This window comes from Piliocolobus tephrosceles, chromosome 21 (genome assembly GCF_002776525.5).
Source record: "Piliocolobus tephrosceles isolate RC106 chromosome 21, ASM277652v3, whole genome shotgun sequence".
NCBI lineage: Eukaryota > Metazoa > Chordata > Mammalia > Primates > Cercopithecidae > Piliocolobus > Piliocolobus tephrosceles.
In genome coordinates, this window is record NC_045454.1 from 26,676,580 (window position 1) to 26,702,439 (window position 25,860).

Genomic DNA, 25,860 nt, shown 5'->3' on the forward strand with positions numbered 1-25,860 from the left:
GGGCCTGAACCCTCTGATGCAGAAGCAACCAGGAAGCCTTCAAGCTTGGCTGGCATGAGGGTCCCCAAGTCCCATGAAAGAGGCGGGGGGTGAGGGGCACAGCTTACATCCCTGGGTCTGCTGCCCAAAGGCTGAAAGGTGGACTAGACAACCGGGCTTGCACATAGTGGGGAAATGTCAGGGGCGTGTTGTGTGCTGCTGTTTTGGGAAAAGGTGAGAAGTGCCTAAGAGCTTGCAGCCCATAGATAAAAGGCTCTCAAGACCCGGCAGGTTCCCTGAAGTTGGCTTCCCATTCAACCTTGCCTGGTGCGAAAGGATACCATTGGGCAAACTTCCTCGAGCCAGGCAGCCTTCCTTCATTACTGATAGGAAGATGGGAAAATTAATAGGGGTAATATGAGCTCATTTCAATAATAATGAGCTCATGAACATGCCAGGTTTTGATCTTTTCTGATGCATGGATTCCTGGCAGGAACTATGGTCCTACGTAGGTAGTTGAAAGAACTGAAAATAGACTTTAAAAAAAAGGCTCTAAACAACAATAAAAAAGAAACCACCCCAATCACAAACCTAAAACAACAATAAAAAAAAAAAAAAAAAAAATAAAATACAGCCTTAAACATTCCTCCACAAGTTAAAAAAAAAAAAAGGAAAAGATTTGGACTGACATAAAACACTTTTTTCCCTTCTTTTAAGTATTGTTTTTAACAGCTTCAAAAGTAATGAATTGTATGTGGCTAAAAATAGATCTGGGGGTAGTGGTTAATGGGGCCTTGTGAATCATTCAGCATAAGGAACTGTCAATATTTTTTTGAGCTGTCAGAAATCCATTTAGTGATTTTCGACAATTCAAAAAAATATTTCTGACCGCTTGATTCAGTTCCCAGTGAATTAGGGAAGAAGAGGAATAAAAGAAATATATCAATCTAAATTATGAACCCAGAGTCTAGCTTCCTGAATTCTGCTCTGTGCTTAAAGGAACAACACGATGTTGAGGTTCAAAAATATTCTCTTCTATTTTTCCCCTTCCTTCCCTTTTCTTTCCTTTCTTCCTTCTTTCCTTCCTCCCTCCTTCCTTCCTTCCTTCTTTCCTTCCCTCCCTCCCTCCCTTCCTTCTTTCCATCCTGCCTTCCTGCCTTCCTGCCTCCCAGCCTTCCTGCCTTCCTTCCACAGGTGAAGTAAAATTATAGATATCCATTCATAAATTACGGATGGAAAGGTATCATGGTCATTTGTCTCTGGTGAGGATATCTGGGGCTGGTTTCAAACAGAAGAATACATTGAGCTTCTTTTCGGAGAAAGGCTTTAAATACGGATATCTGGGTGCCAAGAGAATGACTTTGATTCCCCCTGACCACTCCAACATTCATTTGATCCAAACCTAGTCCTTAAATTTACCATTATGTTCTAAAATCTGGAATTCCTTTGGGGTACCCATATGCTTTAAGGAGCTAAAGAAGTGTCAGTTTGCTACAGGATCAGACAAGCATGAATCCAAGATGCACAGGGTCACATCACTACTGTTCAGGGACTTCACAATGTACATGTCTTGTTAGAACAACAGACAGACAGGTGAACAGACAGACAAACAGAAGCCAAGCGCAGAAGGCCAAAGTCACAGTAACTGCCATTTGGTTTGTCTAAAAATGAGTCGTAAACACCCAGAAACCATCTCCCTCTTTGGAGAGAAGGTCGCTTTGTTTCTATACTGTGGTTAGTGTGATATGATTTTAGTATCCTCTAAGTCAATAAAAGACAAGTTTAAGAAAGCAGATTTGGCTTAGCAAAGCAGTAAGGAATTGTCTTTAGGCATCTTTTGCATAAATTGAAAAACTGAAGAATTTGCAAGTTACCATGTCTCTTTTCATTTTTGTTTTGTAAGTTGATTTTCCCCCCTTCAAGTTCTAGATGGCAAACAGGAGTAGTTCACATGGTCAGAGACCACCCCCTTTTCCATGCCTTCTGTACAGGCATTTTAGCACATTATAAAGCAAATTGGAACACAAAAGTATGAGTTCTAAAACTTCTAAACAAAATGGACTCTTATGATTGTCTACATTGCAGATACAGCATTGAGGGTTTTTTCTAATATTTCATTCAAAATTTGCTCATGGATAAGTCTACCCCATTTTTGTTTTAAAAAAATGCACAATTCAGCACTGATGTTTTGGGAAATGAACTATAGGAAGAGGATTCTAAAACTTACCACACAAGTCTGGCCTCTTGATACATCCAGAATTTGCTGTGCTACTTGCAAGTCCATTAAAGGCTGCTAAGCCATCAGAGCTGTAGGCCCTGAGGACCGACAGCATGTTCATCGGCTTGTCCAGGCTCTGCGGCCCCCGCTCTGGCTTTGGCAGGCCTGCCAAGGGGTCCTGGGCTTGGAGAAGACCCTGGCTGTGCCATTGCTTCTCCGGTGCTTGGGATAAAGGTGAGACCAGTCCTTGGACGGGCTGGGGGGTACCTGTGGGCTGCAGGCTGTCCCCACCATCGCTGCTGCTGTCTTTGCTAAGGGCAGACAGTGGCTTGGTCATCATTTCCGGTTCGGTTTCAACATCTTCTTCATCGTTGTTCTCTCCCTTGGAGGAGTCCATGTCCTCTGAGGAGGCGATGTCGGAGAGGTCATCAGTAGTGTTCTTACTCGTGGTTTCGGGGATCAGGATGGGGGCATCCTCTTCAGAGTGGGCCTTTCCATCAGGCTCCTTGTTGGGGCAGGAACTGGAGGCCCCCAAGCCAACCATGCCTGGGTAAACACCAAACTGCTTGTAGAAGTCTGATGGGAAGTTACAAAATGCAGGGTCCACATGGCTGGTCCATGTGCCACTCTTCTGCTCCCCCAGAGTCTCCTTGACCTGACCTTGGGCCATCTTCTCAGAAGCAGAGTCTAGAGAGCCAATCATACTGGAGAGGCCCAAGTCTTTGTTTGATTGTACTGAGGGCAGCAGGGCCATCTTACTCGCCTCCCGGGCTTGGTCTTTGCAGTTGACTGTGACCCCGATGGTGTTATCTTTGCGTTTCGCTTTGCCCAGGTGGTTGGCCTGGAGATGAAGGGCCATGAGCTCCATGGAGGACGTTGTGAAAGCACAAAACAAGCAGCCGTGCCACGCGATGCTGTCCTGCACAGTTACCGAGGAGCCCGGGAGGGAGGCGGCATCTGGCCGCACAGACAAGTCTAGGGGTTCATACTGAGATTTCTCGGACTTCCTCTGGGAGGACTTGCCACTGGGTTTCTCCTCACCACCATCCACTCCGTGGACTTTCATGGAAGGAGGGTCAGCCAGCGCTTTGTCCTTCACGTCCTTCTCCTTCTTCAAGGAACTGAGGACAAAGCTGTCCATGAAAGCTTGCAAGGACCCTTGGAAATTCACACCGTTGCTCACGATGCTTTGATAAGCTCTTCCGATCTCGGAGAAGTGGGTGCTTTTGGCAGGAAGGTCGGCGCCTTTCAGAGCATCTGAGGGGATCTCTGAAGACATGCCGGTGGCCTGCCCCGAGTGATCTCCGGACGAGAGCACCCCTGATGTCCACTGCTGAGATGCAGGGCCTCCTCTGAAGTCGATTCCAGGGAGACCCTTGAAGGCGCCCCTCAGGATGTCTGGCCTGATGAACAGAGAAGCTTTGCTTGACATCTCGTCCTTGTGGTCCTGATTCGGGGGCTGCCCAGACAGCGGCCCAGCCCCATTCTGCCGCTCCCGGTGGTGTCGCTCTAAGTGGTATTTTAAGGACGCTGACTGCGTGCCGGCATAGTCACAGTGCGGACACTTGTAGGGTTTCTCACCTGCAAGATTTTGATATAAGAAAAAAAAGAGGCGTTTATCTCATTTTGGTGTGCTGAACGAGGCTGGAAGGATCAACATTTGTTCTTTGAAACAAAGCAGCTCAAACTAATAATTAGAGAACAACTGTTTTTTAATAGAAGAATAATTCGTACTCTTAAGCTTTTTTAATGATTTTGTACCATTTGGGACTATTCAGGAATGACATACTATCTACACACAATTAGCTATCTTTTTCTTTATCTAACATGTGAAAACGGCTGTAGATTTAAAAGCTATGATTATGAAAATTAAGCATAATAATTTCAGCCACAGTGATCATTAAAAGTAGAAGTTTAAAAAGAGAAAGTATGTAACAAATGGGTGGTTGCAATATTTTGTGTATACAATAGCTCTAAAATTTGTTTAAATTATACACATGGAAACCATTTTTAAACCTAAAAATTTTATGGCACTGTTACGCAAGACTGAAATGAATGATTTAAGTCTTGCTCTGCAGTAAATCATGGATATAATTAGCAAATGGCATACTGCACAAGTAATTTATCATTATTTGGAGGGCACCATTCCAGACGGGCTCAGATATCTGCAGACCTACTGCACTGTTTCTAAATAAAGAACTATAAATACAGATTCTATAAAATATTAATACCATTACAGTGCATTATGATTGCAGCATGTAAAGACATATAGTTAAGATAAAAAGCAGTCAATAAAACTTAAAAGAAAATGAGTAATAAAAAGGCACAAAATATATTTAGTTTCTGTATTTGAAATTAACATTATCTACTGGTCTTTGTAGTGCCTTAAATTTGTACTAATGGCAAACCTAATGCTCCGGTAGTAAAATGTGTAATTTACCTATAATAAGCGCTTTCTAGAGAATAAAAATAGCTTTAAAGAGTGTTTTAAAACATATAAGATAATTTTCATGAATTAAATATTTATTTAAATTCAACACCCCCAACTTCTATTGTTCTTTCCACAATGTGGAAAGATACCAGAAGAGACAACTTACATTTGCTGGCATTGAGGGATAGAGAAGGGAAAGAGGGTAAACGACTGTAGATTTAAATATATTTCAAGAATTTGTTAGCAATCCCAGGGCTTTTCTAGACTTTGCAATCAAAAGGCTCTCTGGAAGGAATGGGTACTGTGACAGTCCCCACTCTCTTATTCACAATGATGCCCTGTCGGTATCCACAATTATTTCTTCTAGGACCCTCAACTATTCCCCCTCCTCTTCCTCTGTTCTATTATAAAACAGACTGATCTAAAAAGTAACAGCAAATCATCAGTGAATGGTGTCTTCTGAAGACATTTCACTGTGTCTAGTCTCAGCAGAAGGCATGAGTCCCAGTCCTCCAGGCACAGGGCATTTGGGGGCATGGACTTTGTGAGCAAGAGGGCCACCACCCTGGCTCTGAGCAGGAGATGACACGTCATGTCTGAGCAGGAGATGCCAGAGCCATGGACACCCTGCCTGCCTCATCAGAACAAGGGTGTCAGGTGCTACGAGCTGCTGAGATCTCTCCTGGACACTTTCAGAGGTGGCCCTTAAGTCTAGGAAGGGAACCCCGCAGCGAATCCGTTTCTCTAAACATAAAGGCCACAGTCATCTCTAACTAGACCAATGACATGGATCTAGGAGGAAGTCTCTATCGCTTTTGGGGTAAAGGTCCAGAGAATTTTAGGCAGTATTTTCCCACTTCTTGGAGTCAGTCCCGGGTTAGACTCAGACTCATTGAGCTACTGCTTTTTAGACATCGCATCACAGGCCAGGCTGGGATGGGGCACTTCTGGGCAGCAGGATGTCACGGCTGATTCAGTTTACCTGCAAGCCCAGTGATCAGGTGTGACAGAGGCAGTACCTGAAACTTAGAGGGGTTGTGATGGGACCCGCAGCAGGCAGGCCTACCTAGAAACTCAGGATCCTGGCCTACGGATGGGAGCAAACCCTGCGGGAGGGCCGGGCGATGAAAGCCTGCAGAGGTGAGGCCCGCAGGTGCCGGGTGGGACTTGGGCTGTGTTTTAGAAATGCACCTGGAAATGATTACGTGCATCTGGCAGGCAAAGGGGCCTTAGAGAAAGCACGGACATTCATTAGCAGGAGTTAAAGAGGGGGAATGTGGACTTTCCTCTCAAGCCTGGGGAGGTGGAGAGCTGCCTTTCTGGGTGGGGATGCACAGAGGATGTGCATGTCTATTTCCAATGGATACAGGTTTGAAAGGCACATGGGAGACTGAGCACGGTGGCTCACACCTGTAATCCCAGCACTTTGGCAGACCGAGGTGGACAGATCACAAGGTCAGGAGATCCAGACCATCCTGGCTAACATGGCGAAACCCCGTCTCTACTAAAAACACAAAAAATTAGCCGGGCGAGGTGGTGGGTGCCTGTAGTCCCAGCTGCTCGGGGAGGCTGAGGCAGGAGAATGGCGTGAACCTGGGAGGCGGAGCTTGCAGTGAGCCGAGATCGCGCCACTGCACTCCAGCCTGAGCGACAGAGAGAGACTCCATCTCCAACAAAACAAAACAAAAAAGAACACAGGAGCGGTAGTAGTCAAACTGTATTGTGCGTGTATTGTGCATTAGAACCACCAGGGGAGTGTGCTAAGACACCAGTTCTGGCCTTAAGGCACAGCGGTTCTGATTCCCTGGGGCTGGGGTGGGGGCAGAAGTTGAAGTTGGCCTTCTAAGTATCCCTGGTGATTCTGATGCAGACAGTGTAAAGACAACCCCTTGAAAACCCAACCTGGAATTGCCTTGGGGTCTTGACAAAGTGCTGATACCTGGTCCCTCCTCCCCACATTCTGAGTTAATTGGCCAAAGATGCAAACTTGGTTTTAGGATCTTTTGGGACTTTCCAGGTGGCCCTCTGTGGATCCTGAGTGGGGAACCATTATAGGCAGCCTTCCTTGGAAGTGCCTTTGAAGTGGGAACCATGAATGGTTCAGCAGGGAGGACAGTCTAGACCTCAGGAGGTATTTGAGAATCTGGACTAGGGACTGGACACCCATGCTACTCTGAACTCCACAGGACACAGAATCCCAGTCTTGGGACTTTTTCTTCCTCAACCTGTAATAAGACATGTTGAAGCACATATTCTGTGTGGTCTTATCCCAATCCTAAGCTCACTTAGGAGCTAAACTAAGTCTCCTGAATAGAGCCAGCAATACTTATAAACATACGTGTCACCCACTGACTCAGGAACCTTCAGCTTGATTCACACACATTTTTTGATGGAATGAACCAACGGATGAATGAATAAACACCTGCAACCTCCCTTCTTGGCCCTGGAAACTGAGTAAAAACCAAAGAGCCAGGTCCCCTGCTCTCATGTCTTTTGGAGGAGACATATCATATAGTAGGCTAGCAGAGTTCACGCACACCCACTCACTCTCACACTCACATATAGCATGCGGGTGTGCAGGAGGACAGCACCCCTTCACTCCACCCACTGTCTTTAGAGTTCAAAATAGGCCTTGGCCCTCACAGCTCCAGAGAATAAAAGCCAGAGCTGAGAAACAAGAAAGGCTAATTCCTAGCACTGGAGTCTCCACGGGCCCAGGCCTGGTGAATTAGGGGCTGCTTCATGAGCTTTCAAGGGTTTTCTGAGTGCACGTGCTATGCAAGGTTCTAGAAAGCTCTCCACCCACGCTTCCTCTGCCTTCTGCACTGGGATGAAAGGGCTGCCCTGCTCTTTCTGTCCATTTCTCTATACAGTTCCACCTCCTGCCGGGTCGCAAAAGGGCTTGGTTTGGGTGGTTTCTTCCGATCATCCCAATTCCTCAGCTAAGCGCTCCGCACGTTGTTCCAGGGGATAAACCCTCCCCCTTTGGATTTATGTTCACAAAGAAACAAGCTCAATTTTAATTTCCTCGTAATCGCTAAACGATTGGAAGAACCACTCCTGCCGTCTGTCTCAAAGCCCTCACTCCCCTGTCTGGGCTTCCTATCCAACAAGGGGCACAGGGAAATGCTTTGAAGATGAAAGTGAGCCCCGGCCGGGGCGTGTTTCTATCCAGGTACATCCAGGGGCTGAGCTGGGAACCTCCTTAGAACCCCAGCAGCCCCAGGGCCTTGTGCTCCACTGGAAACATCCCAGCTGTTTCCCCGGCATTCTTTCCCCAAAGGGCCCAATTCAGAGTGCTCAGGAGGCAAACTTCTCACAATATTGACCTAGATGGGGTGGGGCGGCAACTTGGCGGAGAGGCCTAACAGCACATTTCACAGCCTCCAGGGCACGGTCTATGTCCGCTCTTTCATTTGGCTGGCACAGGCAGATGCTGAGTCTACCTGAGCTGAGAACGGCTTCCCAGCCAAGGTCTCTGCATCTGGATGCACTCTTCCGCCCAAGCTCTCTGGGCTAACTCTAGCAAATCCCAGGCCTCCAGGCATGGCCAGATCCATGCCAAAGGAGCCAGGCATTGGACCTGCCTAGCCCTGCCCAACCGAGGCTGGACTCTGCCTGAGACTCAGGTCTGCATTGCCTGGGCGGTCCCAAGGTATAGAGGCAGCCCCAGACCCTGCCAGTAGCTCTGTCTAGTTGATTGATTGGCCACTTAGGCCATAAATGAGTCTCATCTACTGAGGGGATGACTCAGGTTGTCTCCCAAGGTTTCCAGGGGGTCCTGAGTCCTCTGGTGACCTCCATGATGTTTGTGGTTCATTGCTTTGTGTTTATCTGTTATATGTGCCACACACTCGCATGCAGGCAGAACCAGGCAGATTAGATGAGTATGCAAAACAGCCATTCTCTCCTGGAGCACAGTGTCACTCAACTCTAACCAACTGTGGGCACTACAACCTTCGATTTTCCAAGAAAAGTCTTGGCCATGCATGGTGGGTCAGGCTTGTAACACAGGGAGACCTCATCTCCACAAAAAATTTAAAAGTTAAGCAGGTGTGGTGGCACACAACTGTGGTCTAAGCTACTTGGGAGGCTGAGGCAGGAGGATTGCTTGAGTCCAGGAGTTGAAGGCTGCAGTGAACTATGATTGCACCACTGCGCACCTGCCTGGGTGATAGAGTGAGACCCTGTCTCTAAAATAAAGAAAAGAATAAAAGTATCATATCTATGCGATATCTGTGTGCAGTACCTTAATTTTTAAATATTGGTACCTATCTCAAAACTTTTCAAACACTGAAGGGTCACAGCGCTCTGTTTTACAGATGGGATCTGGAGCAGGCAGTCATTGTGAAATGTGCAGAATAGAGCCCTTTGCCCAATAAAGGAAGCAGCCACGAACACTGGTAGCCTTCTGTGGGGAAACCTCTCACTATATTTTAAAGGAGTAAGATGTGGGCCCAAACAATGCATTTCTAGAAAGAAGAGTTTTGCTAGAAAAGGCATAATGAAATTAAAAAGCCGCAGTTCATCATTCCAAGGGATTAATGAAATCATTGGAACTGCCATACAGTAAGCCAACTTCCCACTGACATACGGCATAAGATATATATTGAGCTTTAAAATATCATTGATAACCTCTCCCAAGTCACTGTATCATCCATTTTTAGAAATATACGACCAGGTGGTTTAATTAGTTCACTGTACCTATTTTTACATGGTCATATCTTTTATAATTCTGAGCCTCTACTTTGCTCTTGATATGTAAAAGGAACCCTCACTGTTCCAGGGAGTTATTCTAGAGCTATTTAGAGCAAGTTCCCACCAGCACCTCTCCAAAAATAACAGGTGGATTCATATTATTCTCTTTGGAAACCATTTTAAGGTTTAAGACGTGATTCATGCTTCTAATATTTTTTTTGTTTTGTTTTATTTTTTTGCTAAATCTCCAAAAGTGTTTCACTTTTAAGTTGAGCAACTGAGTATTTTCCTGTATTTGCATCCTCAATTTGATATTTATTTAGTCCTTCTCCATGTCTTTACTTAGTTAACACCAGGAGAGATAAATATGGTGGTGTCTTTGCAGCAAAGCTTCAGTACATTAATATAAATTGTACACTAATTCCCCCAAAGCATATATATGTTGTAAACCTGAAGACTTTTCACACAGCTGCTTATTGCTAAACAGTGCCTTGTCCAGAAGGGGACAATCTGTGTCTCTAATTGCTGTCACTGAAGCCCAGATTCATTATGTGACTTTCCCATTAAAATGTGAGCATTAATTTGTATAATGAAATATCACCCACTGCAGTGTTCATTAGCCATGCCCTACTGTATACAGCACATTGTTAGCTACCTAGAAACTGTAGTTAATTTCACTAATGGATATTTCCCTACTTAGTGTTTGGTAGGAAATTTATACTGTAACATTACCTCTTCAACTTTTAAGGAAATTTAAATTCAATCAATTATTTTCAACAAAAGTTTAGGATGTCATTAAGGCAGCAAAAGCAAGGATCGGGAACCGAGGAGGAATAAACCAGGCTTTTAGTTCATCTTGGAAATAGAAAAATGATGGAATTTTAATTCAAAATAAAAAGAAAAAAAGACTTATCTTCTTTTGGAGATTTTTTTTTTTAAATTTTTTCATCATTACTCAGGTGGCTGCTCCCCCACTAATGGCAACAACATGTGCTCTCCTTTTGGAAAAGGAAATGAGAAGAATGTCCATTTTAACCGATTCCTTTTTGAAAATTGTGCAAGGTGCTTTTATATTTACTCAGTGTGTGAAAACAGCCTGGTTACCTTACATAGAAGCATCAAAGGTAAGAGACCTAGACACCAGCCATAAGGCACCTGGATGGGGCTGGCTGGAAGTTTCATTTCCACCCATGTTTATGTATCAGCCGCTGCTCGGGAAGCACTTTGAAGATGAAAGGTGGTTTCCACCATAGCATGAGAAGTTTATCAGCTCTGTCATGCTGGAAGTGATTCCACTCCCACCCACACCCACCCCGTTTCCATCCCAGGAGGTCAGAACGCCTCCACATGCCACAGTGACCAAGCCTCACCACTCCCCTAACCTTGCTGTGCTAGTGGGGAAACCCAAGCACGTGGGGCCAAGGAAGCCTGGCCTGGGGCCAGTAGGAGGGGGGGGTCAAGGAGGAGCCGGGGTGCACAGTACTTCCCTTTTAAATTCCCTGGAGGCTGCGCCAACACCACTTGTGAGTACAAGTCACTTCTTTCCTTCCTGTTGGGTATGGTGTGGACACACACTGTCAAAGAAATGTTGCATTAATTCCCTAAAACAAGCCAGAAATTCACTCAGAAAAGTAAAAAGTAGCAATACAGTGCAGCGGCGAAGAGAATGAGGTTCTGAATTAGGCAGATCTGATTATAACCTTTAATCCAATGCTGGGCAACTCCGGGGCGGGATAACTTCACGTCTCTGTCTCTGAGGCTCAGCGCCCTCCCCTGCAGCGGGGTAGGGGATGAAGCCTTGTAACTGAGGTGTGCTATAGGGATGAAGGAGCGAGTTAATGCGCAGTGTCTAGCACAGTGTCTGCATGTGGGCGTGGACAGAACGTGGGAACTACCATCACTGTTACCGTGCCGTTACTCCATCTCCGCGGGCTGAGTTCTGTGTTCAGCCAGTTGCTGTCATGCTTTGTAGTCACAAGGCAAGATAATGCCCAGGCTTCCCTCCCTACACCCGACTGGGTGTGCAGTCCTTTGGGGGCTGCAAAGGAGAACTCCCTCCCTTCCACAACCCTCTTTGGTCCTATAGGAAAGGGACAAGAATACAGGTGAGGGCCCAGCCAGCATCCAGGGGCTGTGCCGTGAAGACAGCAGCCAGGAGTTGGGGGTTGCCGGGCGTGCCCTTCAGCCCAGTGCTGAGCCCCTCGTGACCGCAGCCTGAGACCCCTGGGAAACCACCACTGACTTCCCTGTGCGGATCCATTCCAACAAAGAGGTTCCCGACTCAGGGCTGGAACATGCGGCACATCAAAACCAGATTAATAAACCACTCGCAGAACTCGAGAGGGGGAAGAAACTAATGAGATTTATTTTTAATTAGTCCCTGAACTTTCATGCCTCCAAGTTTTCACGAGTGAAGTTGCTTATTACATTTCTCTACAGTGGTCATTCCTTGAGACAACAACCCCATTCTGAAAATCCCACACACGGGAGAGCCGCCCTAGGGAAACCAGCCAGGAGTCCCACAGCCATGCAGGAGGTGCTCACCCATCAGGGGGCCAAGCCTCCCCCAGCCTTTCAGGGATCTGTCAGCATCTGCCTGCTTCCTGCGCACACAAAACAGATACATCAGACCCTCCAGAGTACCCCCAGGCACCTGGCTTCCCAAGGTAGGGCGCAGGGAGGGGACGTGGAGGGAAAGAATGGCATGTGCACATGGAGACCAATCCTGAAATGATTTGCCAACCTCTCAGGAGACTCTGGGGACATGCACCCTCCCCACTGCATGTTACAACTAGATGTTTGCTGATGTATCTCTGTGATGGTTAATTTTTGTGTCAATTTGACTGGGCGGCAGGGTGCCCAGATATTTGGTTAAGGATTCTTCTGGGTGTGACCGTGGGGGATGTTTCTGGATGAGATGAACGTTTGAGTGGGTGGGTTGAGTAAAGAAGGTGGCCCTCTCCAATGTGGGTGCACCTTGTCCAATCTGTTGAAGGCGTGAATAGAACAAAAGGCTGAGCGAGGGGGAGTGCGCTTTCTCTGCCTGGCTGTCTTTCAGCTAGGACATTGGTCTCCTGCATTCCGGCTCAGGCTCAAAGACTGGAATTTACATCATCAGCTCTTCTGGGTCTCCAGCTCACCAATTACAGATTTTGGATCTTAGGACTTCTCAGCCTCCATAATCACTTCAGCCAATTTCTTATAAATCTCTTGTGTGTTTCTGTGTGTCTCTGTGTGTGTGGCATATCTCTTTCTTTTCTTTCTTTTTTTATTCTTTTCTTTCTTTTCTTTTCTTTCCTTTTCTAGAGATGAGGTCTCACTACATGGCCCAGGCTGGTCCTGAACTCCTGGGCTCAAACAATCCTCCCACTCCGGCCTTCCAAAGTACTGGGATTACAGGTATGAGCCACTGTGCCTGGCCATATATACATTTCCTATCGGTGCTGTTTCTCTGGAGAACCCTGACTGATGCAATCTCCTTTCTGAGCCTGCAATAACTGGCTCTGAATTTGAATCACAGACACTGTGCTGTAGAAGAAAAATTGCCCATATCCAGTGATTGAACCCTAGTCTGCCCAGGGTAATGTTTCCATGAGGAGAGAAGTTCAGCCCTCTCTGGGTCAAGCAGCCATCAACGTCCGCCCTGCCTGGAGCCAGAGTGAGGCAGCCTCCAGGATCTGATGGCCTTGGGGATTCCCGAGGTCCTGCAGGAGCCTCCCCTTGGTCCCCTGTGGACCTGGCTGAAGCTTAGGGTGCACCAGAAACATCCTAGTGACTCATAGGCTCTCCTGGGCTCCCAGATGTTCAGAGCAACCTGACTGGTGCATCTAGTCAGCACCTCTCCAATAAACAAGTGTTAGGAGAAGAGAAACAGTAATTGAGTTAATGCAGTGGGGAGAAAAAGGAGAGAGGTTTTATCCATTGATGTTACATGATCGAGACTTCCAATAAGTATGCAGTCGGACAGAAAAAATACAGAGAAGGTGCCACCTCATATCCCAATTAAAAATATATTTATTACACGTTGGGTTTTAAAATGTGCTCATACGGGTTCATTGTTTAAAAACTTCAAAATAGATGGCATTTTGGAGCACATGTATTTTTGTTTCATAATGAGACTGCTGTCCTCTGGCCGTGTCATTTAGAAATACAAAAACTGTATGCTATTTGGAGCAAGGAGAGACACCGGGGCCAAAAGAGAAGGCAGTCAAGGCCTCTCACCAACTTGAGTCCCACATGAAATCACTTATTAACAAATACGTTGATTTTGATTTTTAATTACTTGTGTAATCTACACTTTTACATTGTCATAATAGATGTTTATTTGGGTGATTTATAACATGTAACACTTTCTGTTCTATTCAAATGCACAAGTGTAAGCATTTTCCAGCTTCTTTGTTCTTAGATAAAAAGGAAATTGATCTTTATCTGGTTACCATTCTGCCTGTTACACAAGGCAAATGCTGCTTCCGAGGGGTGGTGGAGGTGGTGTGATGTTTCCATGGCTTCTTTCATTTTCTCTCTGATTCGAGGAAGTTTCCAGAATGCCTCTGTCCATGGCCCTATCTTGTCTCTCTCAATGTCTGTAAAGACTATTCCAAGGTTTGTGAAGCAGTTCAGAAACATTAGTCTTTCTCAAGCTTGAAAACTGTGAAGAGCAGTAACCATTTGCTCTCTCCCAGGTTCCCCCGAACTTCTGTCAGCCTTGGCCCTAAGTTGCCTGGAAGTATTCTGTGGAGTGTCTACTCTTATGTCCAGGGAAGCTGACTGAGCTTGGGGCGACACGGTTAGTGAAGCCCCTTGTTGAGAGGCACCGCCATTCCTCACTGACTCTTACACTCTGCAAGGCCGACCTCACCCATGGAGAGCCACCCCCTGGCTGGGAAACGTGGTCCAGTGATCTGTATCGACATGAAATACACAAGACAAGCCTGGCCTGGTTTCCACACTCCTGCAGACAGCTTAAGGGTGGGTGCCCTGTGGACCACCGCCCGTATCCTGGCAGTCTGCAGGTCCCCGCCCCACCCAACCACCACCACAACCCTGGCTCCAATCCGGGGAGGAAAATGGACATTAGCATCGTCTGAGAAAACCACATGTCTAGGCTGACTGCCTTCGAGCCTGGTCACTTTCACCAATTGACGCAGGAATGCCTGGGTCGGCAAATACTTTCTGAGTGCCCACATGGGTCAGGCTCTGTTCTAGGCTGGGGACGCAGCTGGACAAACAGACACAGCCTTTGCTCTCAAGGAGTTCACATTCTAGTGCATGGAGAGAAACAACAACGAAATACAAAGGCATAGTGTGTCAGATGCTGTGAGCACTATGGAGAGGTGACACAGGGAAGGAAAGGGGTCTAGAAAGTCCTGGTGGGGTGGGGGGGGTACACTGCCACGTGGGTGGGCCTCATAGAGAAGGGGGCATCAGAGCCTCACCCTGAAGGGGAAGCAGCAAGCCATGCAAGTATCTGGCAGAGAAGTTCAAAAGGCAAAGACCCTGAGATCAGAATGCAAGGCCCCCTCCCTAAACTCCTGGGAAGAGGATCTTCCACTTTGTCTATGCCCAAGAAACCAGCGCTTACAGCCTGACTGCCAGGCCGTGGTTTCTGATGGGTTCCTGTGTTCCCTGGGGAAGGGACCACTTTCCCTAGAGCCCTTGACTCCTCCGTGCCACCTTGAACAATGCAGGGAAGACAGGAGGAGTCACTCACTTATTTGAGCATCTCCTCTGTCATTCATTCATTCAAATAAATTAATCTGCCCCTACTGGGTGTAAGATGCCCTTGCAGACCCTGGGGTTATAGAAATGAGAGCGATTCAAAAGATGGACAATATTGCCACCTGTGCAAATCTTAGACACTGCTTGGTGGGAGACAAATAAGTGATGAACCCCAACAGGGTTATTTCTGAAACTGTTAAGTTTATAAAGAAGATAATGCAGGGGATATGAGGGCTGTTTTAGGTGGGGTAGTCAGGGTCAGCCTCTCCGAATAGATCCCAGTGAAGCTAAGTCTCCAGGGATCACCTGGAGGAAGATTCCAGGTGGAGGGAGGGGCAGAAACACAGGTCGTGCAGCTGGAACAGGCATTCTGCATTGAGGAACAGGAAAAAGGCAGGCAGTGCTTCAGAAAGGTGCCAAGGATGAAGAAGGGGGCAGGATGGGGCCAGGGGCAAGGCATGGGCAGGTGGTATGAGGCCGTTTGGGAGAGTAGTGGGACCTGGAGGACCGTTTTAAAAGACATCTCTTTGGCCTGAGATGACTCCAAGAGAGGCATGCAGGATGAGCAGGGCCAGTGACTCAGCCCATAGCTGCCTGTGCCCATCTGTCCTCAGGCTTCCCTCAGTGTCAGGGAGATTTGTGGGGACCAGGTGAGGCTCCAGGTGAGGGGTTTCTTGTCTCCCCCAACGCGATGCCCACGCGGCCCACATGCACTCAATATTCCTGTGCAATCCACAGCCTTATTGATTCCTTGGGAAATAAACCACAATTATTTTTGAAAATAGATGGCATATTTGTCTAGCCTCTGAAGCAGCTCATACTCCAATAGATAAAGTGTCAGGAGGAAAATCAAAGAAAATGGAAGTGTCCATATCTCCGATAGATTTTTTTTTTATATTGGCGATGTGCAAGCAACAAGCAGAAAAGCTAAAAAGTATGATGACTGAGGGACACAGAGAACTCCCTGTTGCCAGCCAGTCCTCGGCCGGTGTGACGCCAAAACATGAGAAACCGCCAAAGGGGTGCAGCAGCCACTTGCCCCCTTTTGCCTAAGAGCATCTCAATTTCTCCTTTGAGGAGACACAGGAAAGAGTCACTTTTCCTCCACGCCACATGGAGTGATGGGGATTGACTCCAGCTGCCCTGTCCCAGGTCTGGGCAAGTAATGCAGGCCGGGCTAAAGCCTGTTCTACCTGGCTGCTTGGGGAAGTGGCTTCATTCCCTTCTACACTTAGGAAGGTTTGAGCTGAGACCCCATCACTGACACCTGGGAGACTCCTGGTTCATACAGGGGCGTGGGGAGGGACCCATTCAATACAGCAGAAGGAAACCATTAGCAAAATGCCCTAGAGGCTCAGATGCGACCCAGTTATCCCAGGCTGGGACCATCCGAGTCTACATTTACGAGTTCCTGCGTCATTTGCGAGGTGAATGTTAGTTAAGGGACGAATCAGGAAATGAGGGCCGCTTTTGATCCACACAGTGGCGGCTAGACAGGCCCAGGGAGAACCTTCCAGACTTAGTGACCCACACAGTTGTGGACCTGGGCCAGAAAGCAGGCAGGACGGGGGCCTCCTCCTCCTCTGGGCTGTGCCCCTGGATGCACTCAGACTTCTCACCTGTGTGTATCCTCAGGTGCACCTTAAGGTGATGGGATGTCCGGAAAGTTTTCCCACAGTACGGGCAGTCCTTCATGGCCGAGCCCAGGCTTCTGTCGCGAAGCAGCGCCGGTTGCTGGACGCCGGCGGATCTCCCAGCCTCCTCGCCAATGTCTGCAGCGAAGGAGAAACGTTCTCACATCACTTCAGCACATGTCAGGAGTTGTTCGCACCAAAACTGCTAACACCACACAAAGTTAAACATGTCAATACTACACCTGTCTATTTCATTCTTTAAATCTGACAGAATGCTGACAATTCATGTATTTTCTTGTTATTCTCTTAAATTATTTCATCTTTCCTATCATCATTTTAAGCAGCATATGGTACCTTTATATTGAACTGAATTAAACAAGAAAAGAAACAGCTGTGTCAGCAGCTGGTTTGATTTCTTCTTTTGCTTAGTTCCTATTAAATATTTTTTTTCAAAAGTTTAAAAATGTTGGTGTTTGTTGAATCTGATTAATTTATAATATGGACTCACTGTAGAGTTCACTATAAGACTGAAATCATATTTGCATTATAGCAAGCAACAAATTAAAAAAAATGTGTGTCAGCTGAGTCCCTAAGACATGCAGACATATGGCTATTTTGGGACAGGAAAGAAAATTATCCAAAACTGATCATTTCTTCCTTGTAGAGTCTTGTATCCATCACTGGCTGGTGTAATCTCATGAAAGGGAGAAGAAAAAGTATGGAAATGTGATTCCACAATTAGCCCATGATAAACATATAGTGACATATTCAAAGTCATATGCAGAGACTCAGCTGCAAAACTCCCATAAACTTACAGCACTGCAGACACATCTTTTTGCAGTGACTTGAGAACTTCCTCTGTCAAGTATCGATACAAATTTTCCTTCCTGCTGTTATTTGTTATGTAACCCAAATCCATTAGAAAACGGAATAAAATTTACATATGGCTGCCTTCTGCAAAGAAATTGTGGGACATAATAGTAAATAAAACTGGAAAAATGTCTAGTGGTTGGAGGATATGTTATTGCAGCCCCCGAGGCCTGACATCACACTACCAAAGAGATGACAATTGGGAACTCAAGGAGGAGAAGCAAGAGAACCTTCTCTGGGCTGACTTTTCTTCCACAGTCTTGGACCTCCCCACAGAGCAGGAGTCTGAAGGCCTGGCACAGAATCTAAGCTCCTGAGGATAGCGGGGTCCTCACCGTAGCTTCCAGCCCACCCTCTAGGCCTCACGGTAAATCCCACGAGGAGAACGAGGGAACATTCTGGGGTAATGAGATCTGCGAGTTCTGGAGAGATTACAATAAATAAGATCTGTGCCTTCCAAGCAATGGAAAATGCAAACTGTTTTTACTCCTCAACGTCTGTTCCTGGGGTTCTCTGCTAACAGCCAAAAAGGGACAGACTTGTAGACCATGAGAAAGATGAAGGCCAACACATTCAATTCTTTTTTTTTTTGAGACAGTGTCTCATTTTGTCACCCAGGCTGGAGTGCAGTGGCACAATCATAGCTCACTGCAACCTCAAACTCCCGGGCACAAGTGATCCTCCTGCTTCAGCTTCCCAAGTAGCTGGAATTACAGGTGCAGGCCACCATGCCTCGTTAAGTTTCTATTTTTTGTACAGACAGGGTCTTGCTTTGTTGCCCAGGCTGGTCTTGAACTCCTGGCCTCAAGCAATCTTTCCGTCTCAGCCTCCCAAAGAGCAGGGATTATAGGCATGAGCCACTACACCAGGTGTGACACATTTAATTCTTATTTGAGTATTCACTCTAAGCAACTGTGGAAACTCTTGGCTTGGAGCATTCTCTCTGCAGTTGGATTGTGTACGACCGTATCATCACCCAGGCAAAGTTATTTATATTTGAAATCTCACTTTAATCTTATTCTCCCCAACTCTTCTAACCATCATTGGAGAGCTATTCAAAGGGTATAATTATCTAGCTTTTTTTTTCTTATAATTTTGCACAAGTAGGAAGTTAGGCTCATCCACATCTAGAACTCAAAGTCACTCCACCAAGCCCTAGATTGTGGTTGCCCAAATAAATGTGGAAAGGCCCCCAAAGACGGCTGATTGATCAGGGCAAACAGGCACAAGAGAGTGTTGCAAAGTCACCATCAGACAAGTGCTCTACATACAGTCACAGCGGCTCTATGTCCTACAGGTTGAGTCTACCAGGAGCTGCTGCCAGAGGGAGTGATTACCAGATGTCATTTCCAGCCAATCACACCCTAGCTTTAGACAGCAGGAAGGCCATCTCCTTCTACCCCTCTCCCACTCCCACCCACCCCAACCCTGAGCATGCTGCATTTGCCCTCCCGGCCTCCCTCAGCTGCCCTTTTGCTGGGATCATGAAGGTCAGTTTCAAACAATGATGAGCCTGATTAAAATTCTGCCCAAGTGCTCCTGGCGACATAGTTGAGATGGCCAATTTAAGTTAGGAGGCCAATCACTGTTGATTTGAATTATAAGCAGGACTTAGGTGTCCTGGATGTTGGCTTCAGGATGGAGGTAGGTAGGGGCAGGTTTCAGAAGTGTAATTCTTGGGCCAGGCACGGTGGCTCATGTCTGTAATTGCAACACTTTGGGAGGCTGAGACAGGTGTATCATTTGAGATCAGGAGTTCAAGACTAGCCTGGCCAACAGGGTGAAACCCCGTCCCTACTAAATATACAAAAGCTAGCCAGGTGGTCGTGGTGCGTGTCTGTAATCCCAGCTACTCGGGAGGCTGAAGCAGGAGAATCGCTTGAGCCTGGGAGGTGGAGGTTGTGGTGAGCTGAGATTGCACCACTATACTCCAGCCTGGGCAACAAACAAACAAAAAATGTGTAATTCCTGCAGGGTCGCATGTGGCATGATCTGGACCTTCCCCTAAAGCTTCTTCCAGAGGAGCCCACCAGAGAGCAGTAGCAAGGAACCGCTATGGAATAAAGCTGCAGGAGAATGTCCTCATGTTCTCACTTACAAGGGGGAACTAAGCACTGGATACCCATGGACACAAAGGTGGGGACAATAGACACTGGAGGCCGGGTGTGGTGGTGCACACCTGTAATCCCAGCACTTTGGGACACTGAGGTGGGCAGATCACTTGAGGTCAGGAGTTCCAGACCAGCCCGGGCAACATGGCAAAACTAAAAATACAAAAATTAGCTGGGTGTGGTGGTGCATGCCTGTAGTCCCAGCTACTGGGGAGGCTGAGGCACAAGAATCACTTGAACCCTGGAGGTCAAGGCTGCAGTGAGTCGGGATCACGCCACTGCACTCCAGCCTGGGCGACGCAGCAAGATCCTGTCTCAAAAAATATATATGGACACTGGGGATTCCAAAGGCAGGGGAGGTAGGGAGTAGGGCAAGATTGAAAAATTACCTATTGACCACTGTGCTTACTACTTGCACAGCGAGATCATTAGAAGCTCAAACCTCAGCATCACGCAATATACTCGTGCCACACACCTGCACATGTACCCCTGAATCTTCCAAAAAAAAAGAATCACAAAAAAGAAGACACTGCAGGGGAAATGAGGGAGGGCATATTTCTCCTGGAGCTTTTGGGAAGGACTTGCCCAGACCATATTACAGATAAAAATAGCAATACGGCCGCTCTGCACTGTGGAACATTTTGCAGAACATGAGGATGAGCCCTGCCTCATTATACATCACTCTAAGTGACGGCCTGTATCTGTTTTCCTTTTATCTTTCTATCTTGGATATGTGTGGCCCAATAAAAAGAATAAATTTGTAAGATAAACAGTTTTCTTTGCAGATTTAAGAGTCTAATTTTTACTTCACAAAGAAAATGTTTTTTTTTTTTTTTTTTTTGGAGGGCCAGAAGGCCTATGGCGTTTACGCTTAGACTAATCCTTCTGGAAAATCATGCTGAGAGAAGATGAAGGGCAATTGTGGGTGGTCCCAGGAAGTGTCCAGAGAGGCTGAAAGCCAAGTGCAGTGAAGGCTGGGGGGGCGAGTGCTGGTGGGACACCCGCAGGGCACTGTGTGTGAGCTGCAGCCTGTGCCAGGATGGGTGCTGGTGAGGATGTGTGTGCTGAACTCGGCCCAGCCCCAGCAAGAACCCAAGAATGTCGTTCAGAGGGGAAGGTGCGGCTGCTCTCGAATTCCTTCTCTACCCCGAGTATAAAAGCACTGGCATCTGCCCTTCTGCAAACTGCAGGAGGGAGTCCCATCGCTTTGCCTGGCACCCCATACCATCAGGTGAAGAAAGCAGTCACTGGTTTATGTTGCAGACAGACCAGCCCTTCCCCACCCACTCCAGGAAGCAGGCAGTAGAAAGACAGAGGTATTGGCTGGGCATGGTGGCTCACATCTGTAATCCCAGCAATTTTGGAGGCCAAGGCCGGTGGATCATCTGAGATCAGGAGTTTGAGACCAGCCTGGCCAACATGGTAAAACGCCGTTTCTACTAAAAATACAAAAATTAGCCAGGCATGGTGGTGCGTGCCTGTAATCCCAGGTACTCAGGAGGCTGAGGCAGAAGAGTCGCTTGAACCTGGGAGGCAGAGGTTGAAGTGAGCCGAGATCATACTGCTGTACTCCAGCCTGGGCGACAAGAGCACAACTCTATCTCAAAAACAAACAAACAAAAAAAAAAAAAAACAAAAAAGAGAGAGAGAGGTATTACAAAAATTGCATCTGTGATCCTTTGTTAAACCTTTTGTGCATTGGTTTGAGATTTATTTTTTTTTAATTTTCTTTTCCTTCCCTCTTATCCGACACTTTCTCTAATGTGCTGGGTAGACTGAAGGCAGACATGTGGACAGAGGTCAGCCTCAACTCTGCCATCTGTTCCTCCCTGCTCATCTGTGAAAGGACAGACCCCTGCCAGCTCCTAGAGACTGAGATGTCCCTCGAGGGGACCTTTGGCTGCAGGCGGGAAGGCCCTCTCTTTCCTAACGCACCCTCAGCCTGGGTGTGCTCTGGGCTCTCATGTGATGGAGAAACAGCTGAGAAACAGCTCCTGTGACCCCTGTTTATTTTCTTGACCCCACTGAATAATACGGGATTATTTCTTCAGAAGTGGGTGCCTTGCATGGGTACAACAAATAATATTCCAGACAGACACAGGCCATATTTGCAACCCTCCTAGACTGTAGCCAAGAGCAAATGCGTTGAAATAGGCATCAAAAGCTCTGCCAGCTTTCTCCTCTGCCCATGCCTACAAGCTGAAAGTGACTTGCTAAAGAAAAAGGAGGTGGATCCAAGTTTTTTAAAGGTATGTTACCAGGAACAAGGAGACATCACGCAACGGACCTTCCTAATTTTGTCTTCTCAAGGTCAGCAATGTTGTCTACATGCCCATTTGCTTGTTCTTATCCTCCGAGTCTATGGCAAGGTTGGCCTCGTTTAAGGTGACCTGAAGATGCATGCTTTCCCTAAGTATTCAGAGGAGGGGGTGTGGGCTGAAGGAATTGGGAAGATCAAAATGGCCACGGATCATTTTTGAATCCTCATCATCCACTGGACCACAAAGTGGCAGTACCAGTTAGACAAAGAAACAGATGCTTAGAAAGATAAACAACTTCTCAAAAGTTAAAGCCCCAATACTTAGAAAACACTGTCACCAGCTGTCTGAAATCGCCCCTGAGGTTAGCTATCTTGCTGTATACAAACATGATTTGAATGGATGGGTGCCTCAACACACACTTAACCTTATTTATGTATAATATCTTTGGGATATTAAAACTTTGTTTATAAAATGATTTTGTACTTGAAGGGCAGATATCCCCCTAGATTCTCTCTAAACACTGAACTTCTTTGTATAATAAAATAGCCTTGTTTTCCAAAAATGCTGACTCAGGCGTTAGGAGGCAGAATCTTTTCCTCCCAGTTCCCTAATATCCAACTGTCCCAAGCAAGTCCCTTCACCCCTCCCCTCGCCTTGGTTCCCAACTGACCCTCGAGGACTACACCTCTGGGTCCCGCCATGCTGAAAGAGTTCCAAGCCTATCCCAGGCTGTCTCTGCCCACTGCCTTTTTTTTTTTTTTTTTTTTTTGACCTCTCATTCTCCCCGCTGACCTCACCCTATAGCCAAAGAAGATACTGACGTTGGGTCTTAAAGAGGCAAGAAGAAATGACTGTAAAAAGGACAGCAAATGGATTCTAACTAGTCCCTGGACCCCTACATATCCCAACTTCTCTTGCACTAAGCTGACGACAGGTGGTCAGTTTTGGCCAACAGATGAAGGAAATGAAGAGAGAGTATGGCTGCACCTCCTCTGCCCTCTCCTTCTGGGCCACAGTGACCTTGAAATGGAAGGATTGAGGCAACAGAATCACAAAATAGAGGGCACCTGGGTCACTGAGTCACCAGATGAATGACAGCCGACCCACATCACACTTTGTATGAATGAGAAATAAATCCTGGTTATATTAAGCCATGGAGATTTTGGGGGTAGCCATTGTGAGAAAAGGTCAGAAATTGACTAAGAAGAGTCAATCCTCTACTGGTGAAGTCTTCCAGGTTTATACCCAGTCTTCCAACGAGTCCAATTAACTCACAGAATGAGAGGGAGAAGCAAGAGATAGACACCAAAAGAGGCAGGGTGAGAAGACAAAGAGAAAGGAAAAAGTGGCTTCTTCTTATATTGCACATGGATTCTTGGTTCTCGCTTCATCCCAACTTGCTGGCAGCCTTACCCTTCAGATGCCCAGAAGTACATTTTAGAAAGACTTCCATTAAAAAAAAATTATAACAATGATGCTGTTGGCAATGATGATGGTGATGGTGAGGTCCAAGCCATGACTGGAGAGTTACCCCAGCAACCACGCATGGGTAAGGTGACTAACTCTGTGAACAACTTGGCGCTTACTACGTTTATGGCATAAAATGCCATGATATTTTAATTTCTATGGAGCTTCTAGTATAACAGTAAATACGTTTTCCCAGATGAGTTGTCAGTTAACTCTGCAAGTGTACCTTGTGCAAAGAACATCTCAAAATCGCAGCTCTCACTTCATTAATGAAGAAAAAAAAACATTTGTGGAGTCTAAGGGTTGAAAAAGCAGTTCAGCGGGACAACAACAACAAAAAGTCACACCTTTCTTAACGTCCTTGCCCACGTGTACCAGGGCTTGAAGATCTTTTCAGGAGCAAGACAATACCAACACCTTGGGGAACGTCCAAAGGAATGTATGGCTACTCATAAAAGCTTACCACTTCCCTTATTTTGAAAACTTCAATAGACTCAAATAAAGCAATCATGGCTGGCCCTTCAATTTTTTAAATTATTTTAAATTAATGGTATGCGTGAAAATTGTAACATTACTGTAAACAATTCTACCTAACTCTTGGAAGACACAACGCATGCCTCGGGTCAGTATCAATTTGGTGTCTCTGGTTGCATCAGAATCCTCAACTTTATGATGGCCATATATAGTCATGTTAAACAGTTAAGTATTCTTATGGATTGGTGAACGTATTTGTTTAAATAAAGAGCTATTTTAGAAAACAATGTCCACTTGTGAGGAGGCAAAAGGCAGCTTGCTCTTGGGTTATTGCGCACGGGGTCGGGATTGGACCTCACTGGCGAGCCCTGGGACATGTGGACAGAGAGGTGGCATGTTTTCCATGTTGCCATGTCTCACCCTTTACCCAAACTCAAAACTGGGCAGAGCTCCATTTGCTGGTGGCAAGAGAGGATTTCTGGAATTGGGGAATCAAGTCGTCAAAAGACTAATTTCTTAAAAAACAAAACAAAACAAAACAAAAAACTGGGAGGCTGGGTATGATGGCTCATACCTGTAATCCTAGCACTTTAGGAGGCTGAGGCTGACAGGTCACAAGGTCAGGAGTTCGAGACCAGCCTGGCCAATATGGTGAAACCCCGTCTCTACTAAAAATACAAAAATTAGCTGGCTGTGGTGGTAGGCACCTGTAGTCCCAGCTACTCTGGAGGCTGAGGTAGGAGAATAGCTTGAACCCAGGAGGCGGAGTTTGCAGTGAGCCGAGTTCACACTACTGCACTCCAGCCTGGGTGACAGAGTGAGAATCCGTCTCAAAAAAAGAAAAAGGGAAACATATAAGACACTAGGATTTCAAATAGCTTCTCTAAGGCAACATTTTGATAAGTTAAGTGAAAATGAATCAGAAACACATGGATAACATTTTCCTTAAAATATACCAAGGCTTCAAGATCAAGAACTGTGGGCCAAATGTGTTTCTGGTTTTCTCAAGCCCTGAGCCCGTTCTTAATTTCAGTGGAGACTGTGAAACTCCCTGCTGGGGATTGGGCCACCCTTGGGGTCTCTGCCCTCTGGCACCATGTGATGCTGCTGTGACAACATCCCCTGTCATCCGCAGACCGCCACATCTTGCCAAGGCCCCAAGGGGTGGCTATGGGCTGGCCATGGGCAGGTGCTCTCAGTCCCCAGGCTAGAGACTGCAATCCTGGATGCATCAGGGTTTGATTCACAGAATCGACCTGGGACAAGCCATCAGGTGTGACATGTCTCTCTGGGCTCTGCACACCTGTCTCTTCTCTCTGGGACAGGGACAGTGGGCTGGAGCCCACCCCAGAGACCATTAGTGTGGATCAGTGCTGAGCAGAGTCACCTAAGGACCTGGCCTTGGTGAGAAGACCCAGGTAGGAGGATGAGTCTGAAAGATTCAGGCCAGGCCGCTGCTGTCTCCTGGGAACAGCCTCTGGTTGCGGGCAGGGCAGACACCAGCTACTCATTTCATTGCTTTTTAGAATAACCTCTAGCTCTGTCTCAAGATGTCCAGGTGGCCTCCCTACTGCTCTAACCTCATCCCAACTCCCCAGCTGCACTCCAGCCCCTTACCTTTCTGTTCTCTTCCAAGGCTGGTTCCCAAATTTCTGTTCTCCTCCAAGGCTAGGTCCCTTCTCCAGTAAGGCTTTGCTCCTGCTTCCCCTCCCCCTGGAATTCTTTTTCCCTAGAATTCTCTTCAGAGTTTTATGTAAAAGTCACCTCTCTGAGAGAGATTGTCTCTGATAGTACTGTTGGAAGGAATGTCCCAACCCCCAGTTCTCAGCCCATGTCACAGTCCACGTCGCCCTTTGCAGATAGTTAGCTGACCTGTGTATTAAACTGCTCACTGCCTGTCCCCTTCCTAGAATATCAGCTCCAGGAGAACAGGGACCAGGCACTATGGCTTGCCGTGACATCTCCAGGATGCGGGAGGTCCTCAGCTCATAGCAGGTGC

The 25,860-nt window shown here is 46.7% G+C and overlaps 1 protein-coding gene across 4 annotated transcripts in view; it reads right to left on the bottom strand.

The window, feature by feature from the left end:
• Positions 1 to 25,860, bottom strand: part of ZNF536 (zinc finger protein 536) — a 488,284-nt gene that overhangs the window by 160,241 nt on the left and 302,183 nt on the right. For all 4 annotated transcript variants that reach the window (XM_031934852.1, XM_031934851.1, XM_023229080.2 and 1 more), the window contains 2 exons: positions 16,664 to 16,816; positions 2,207 to 3,778 (listed from right to left, as the gene is read on the bottom strand). In XM_031934852.1, coding sequence (XP_031790712.1) covers positions 2,207 to 3,778; positions 16,664 to 16,816 — 1,725 coding nt within the window. The remainder of the gene's footprint in view (positions 1 to 2,206; positions 3,779 to 16,663; positions 16,817 to 25,860) is intronic.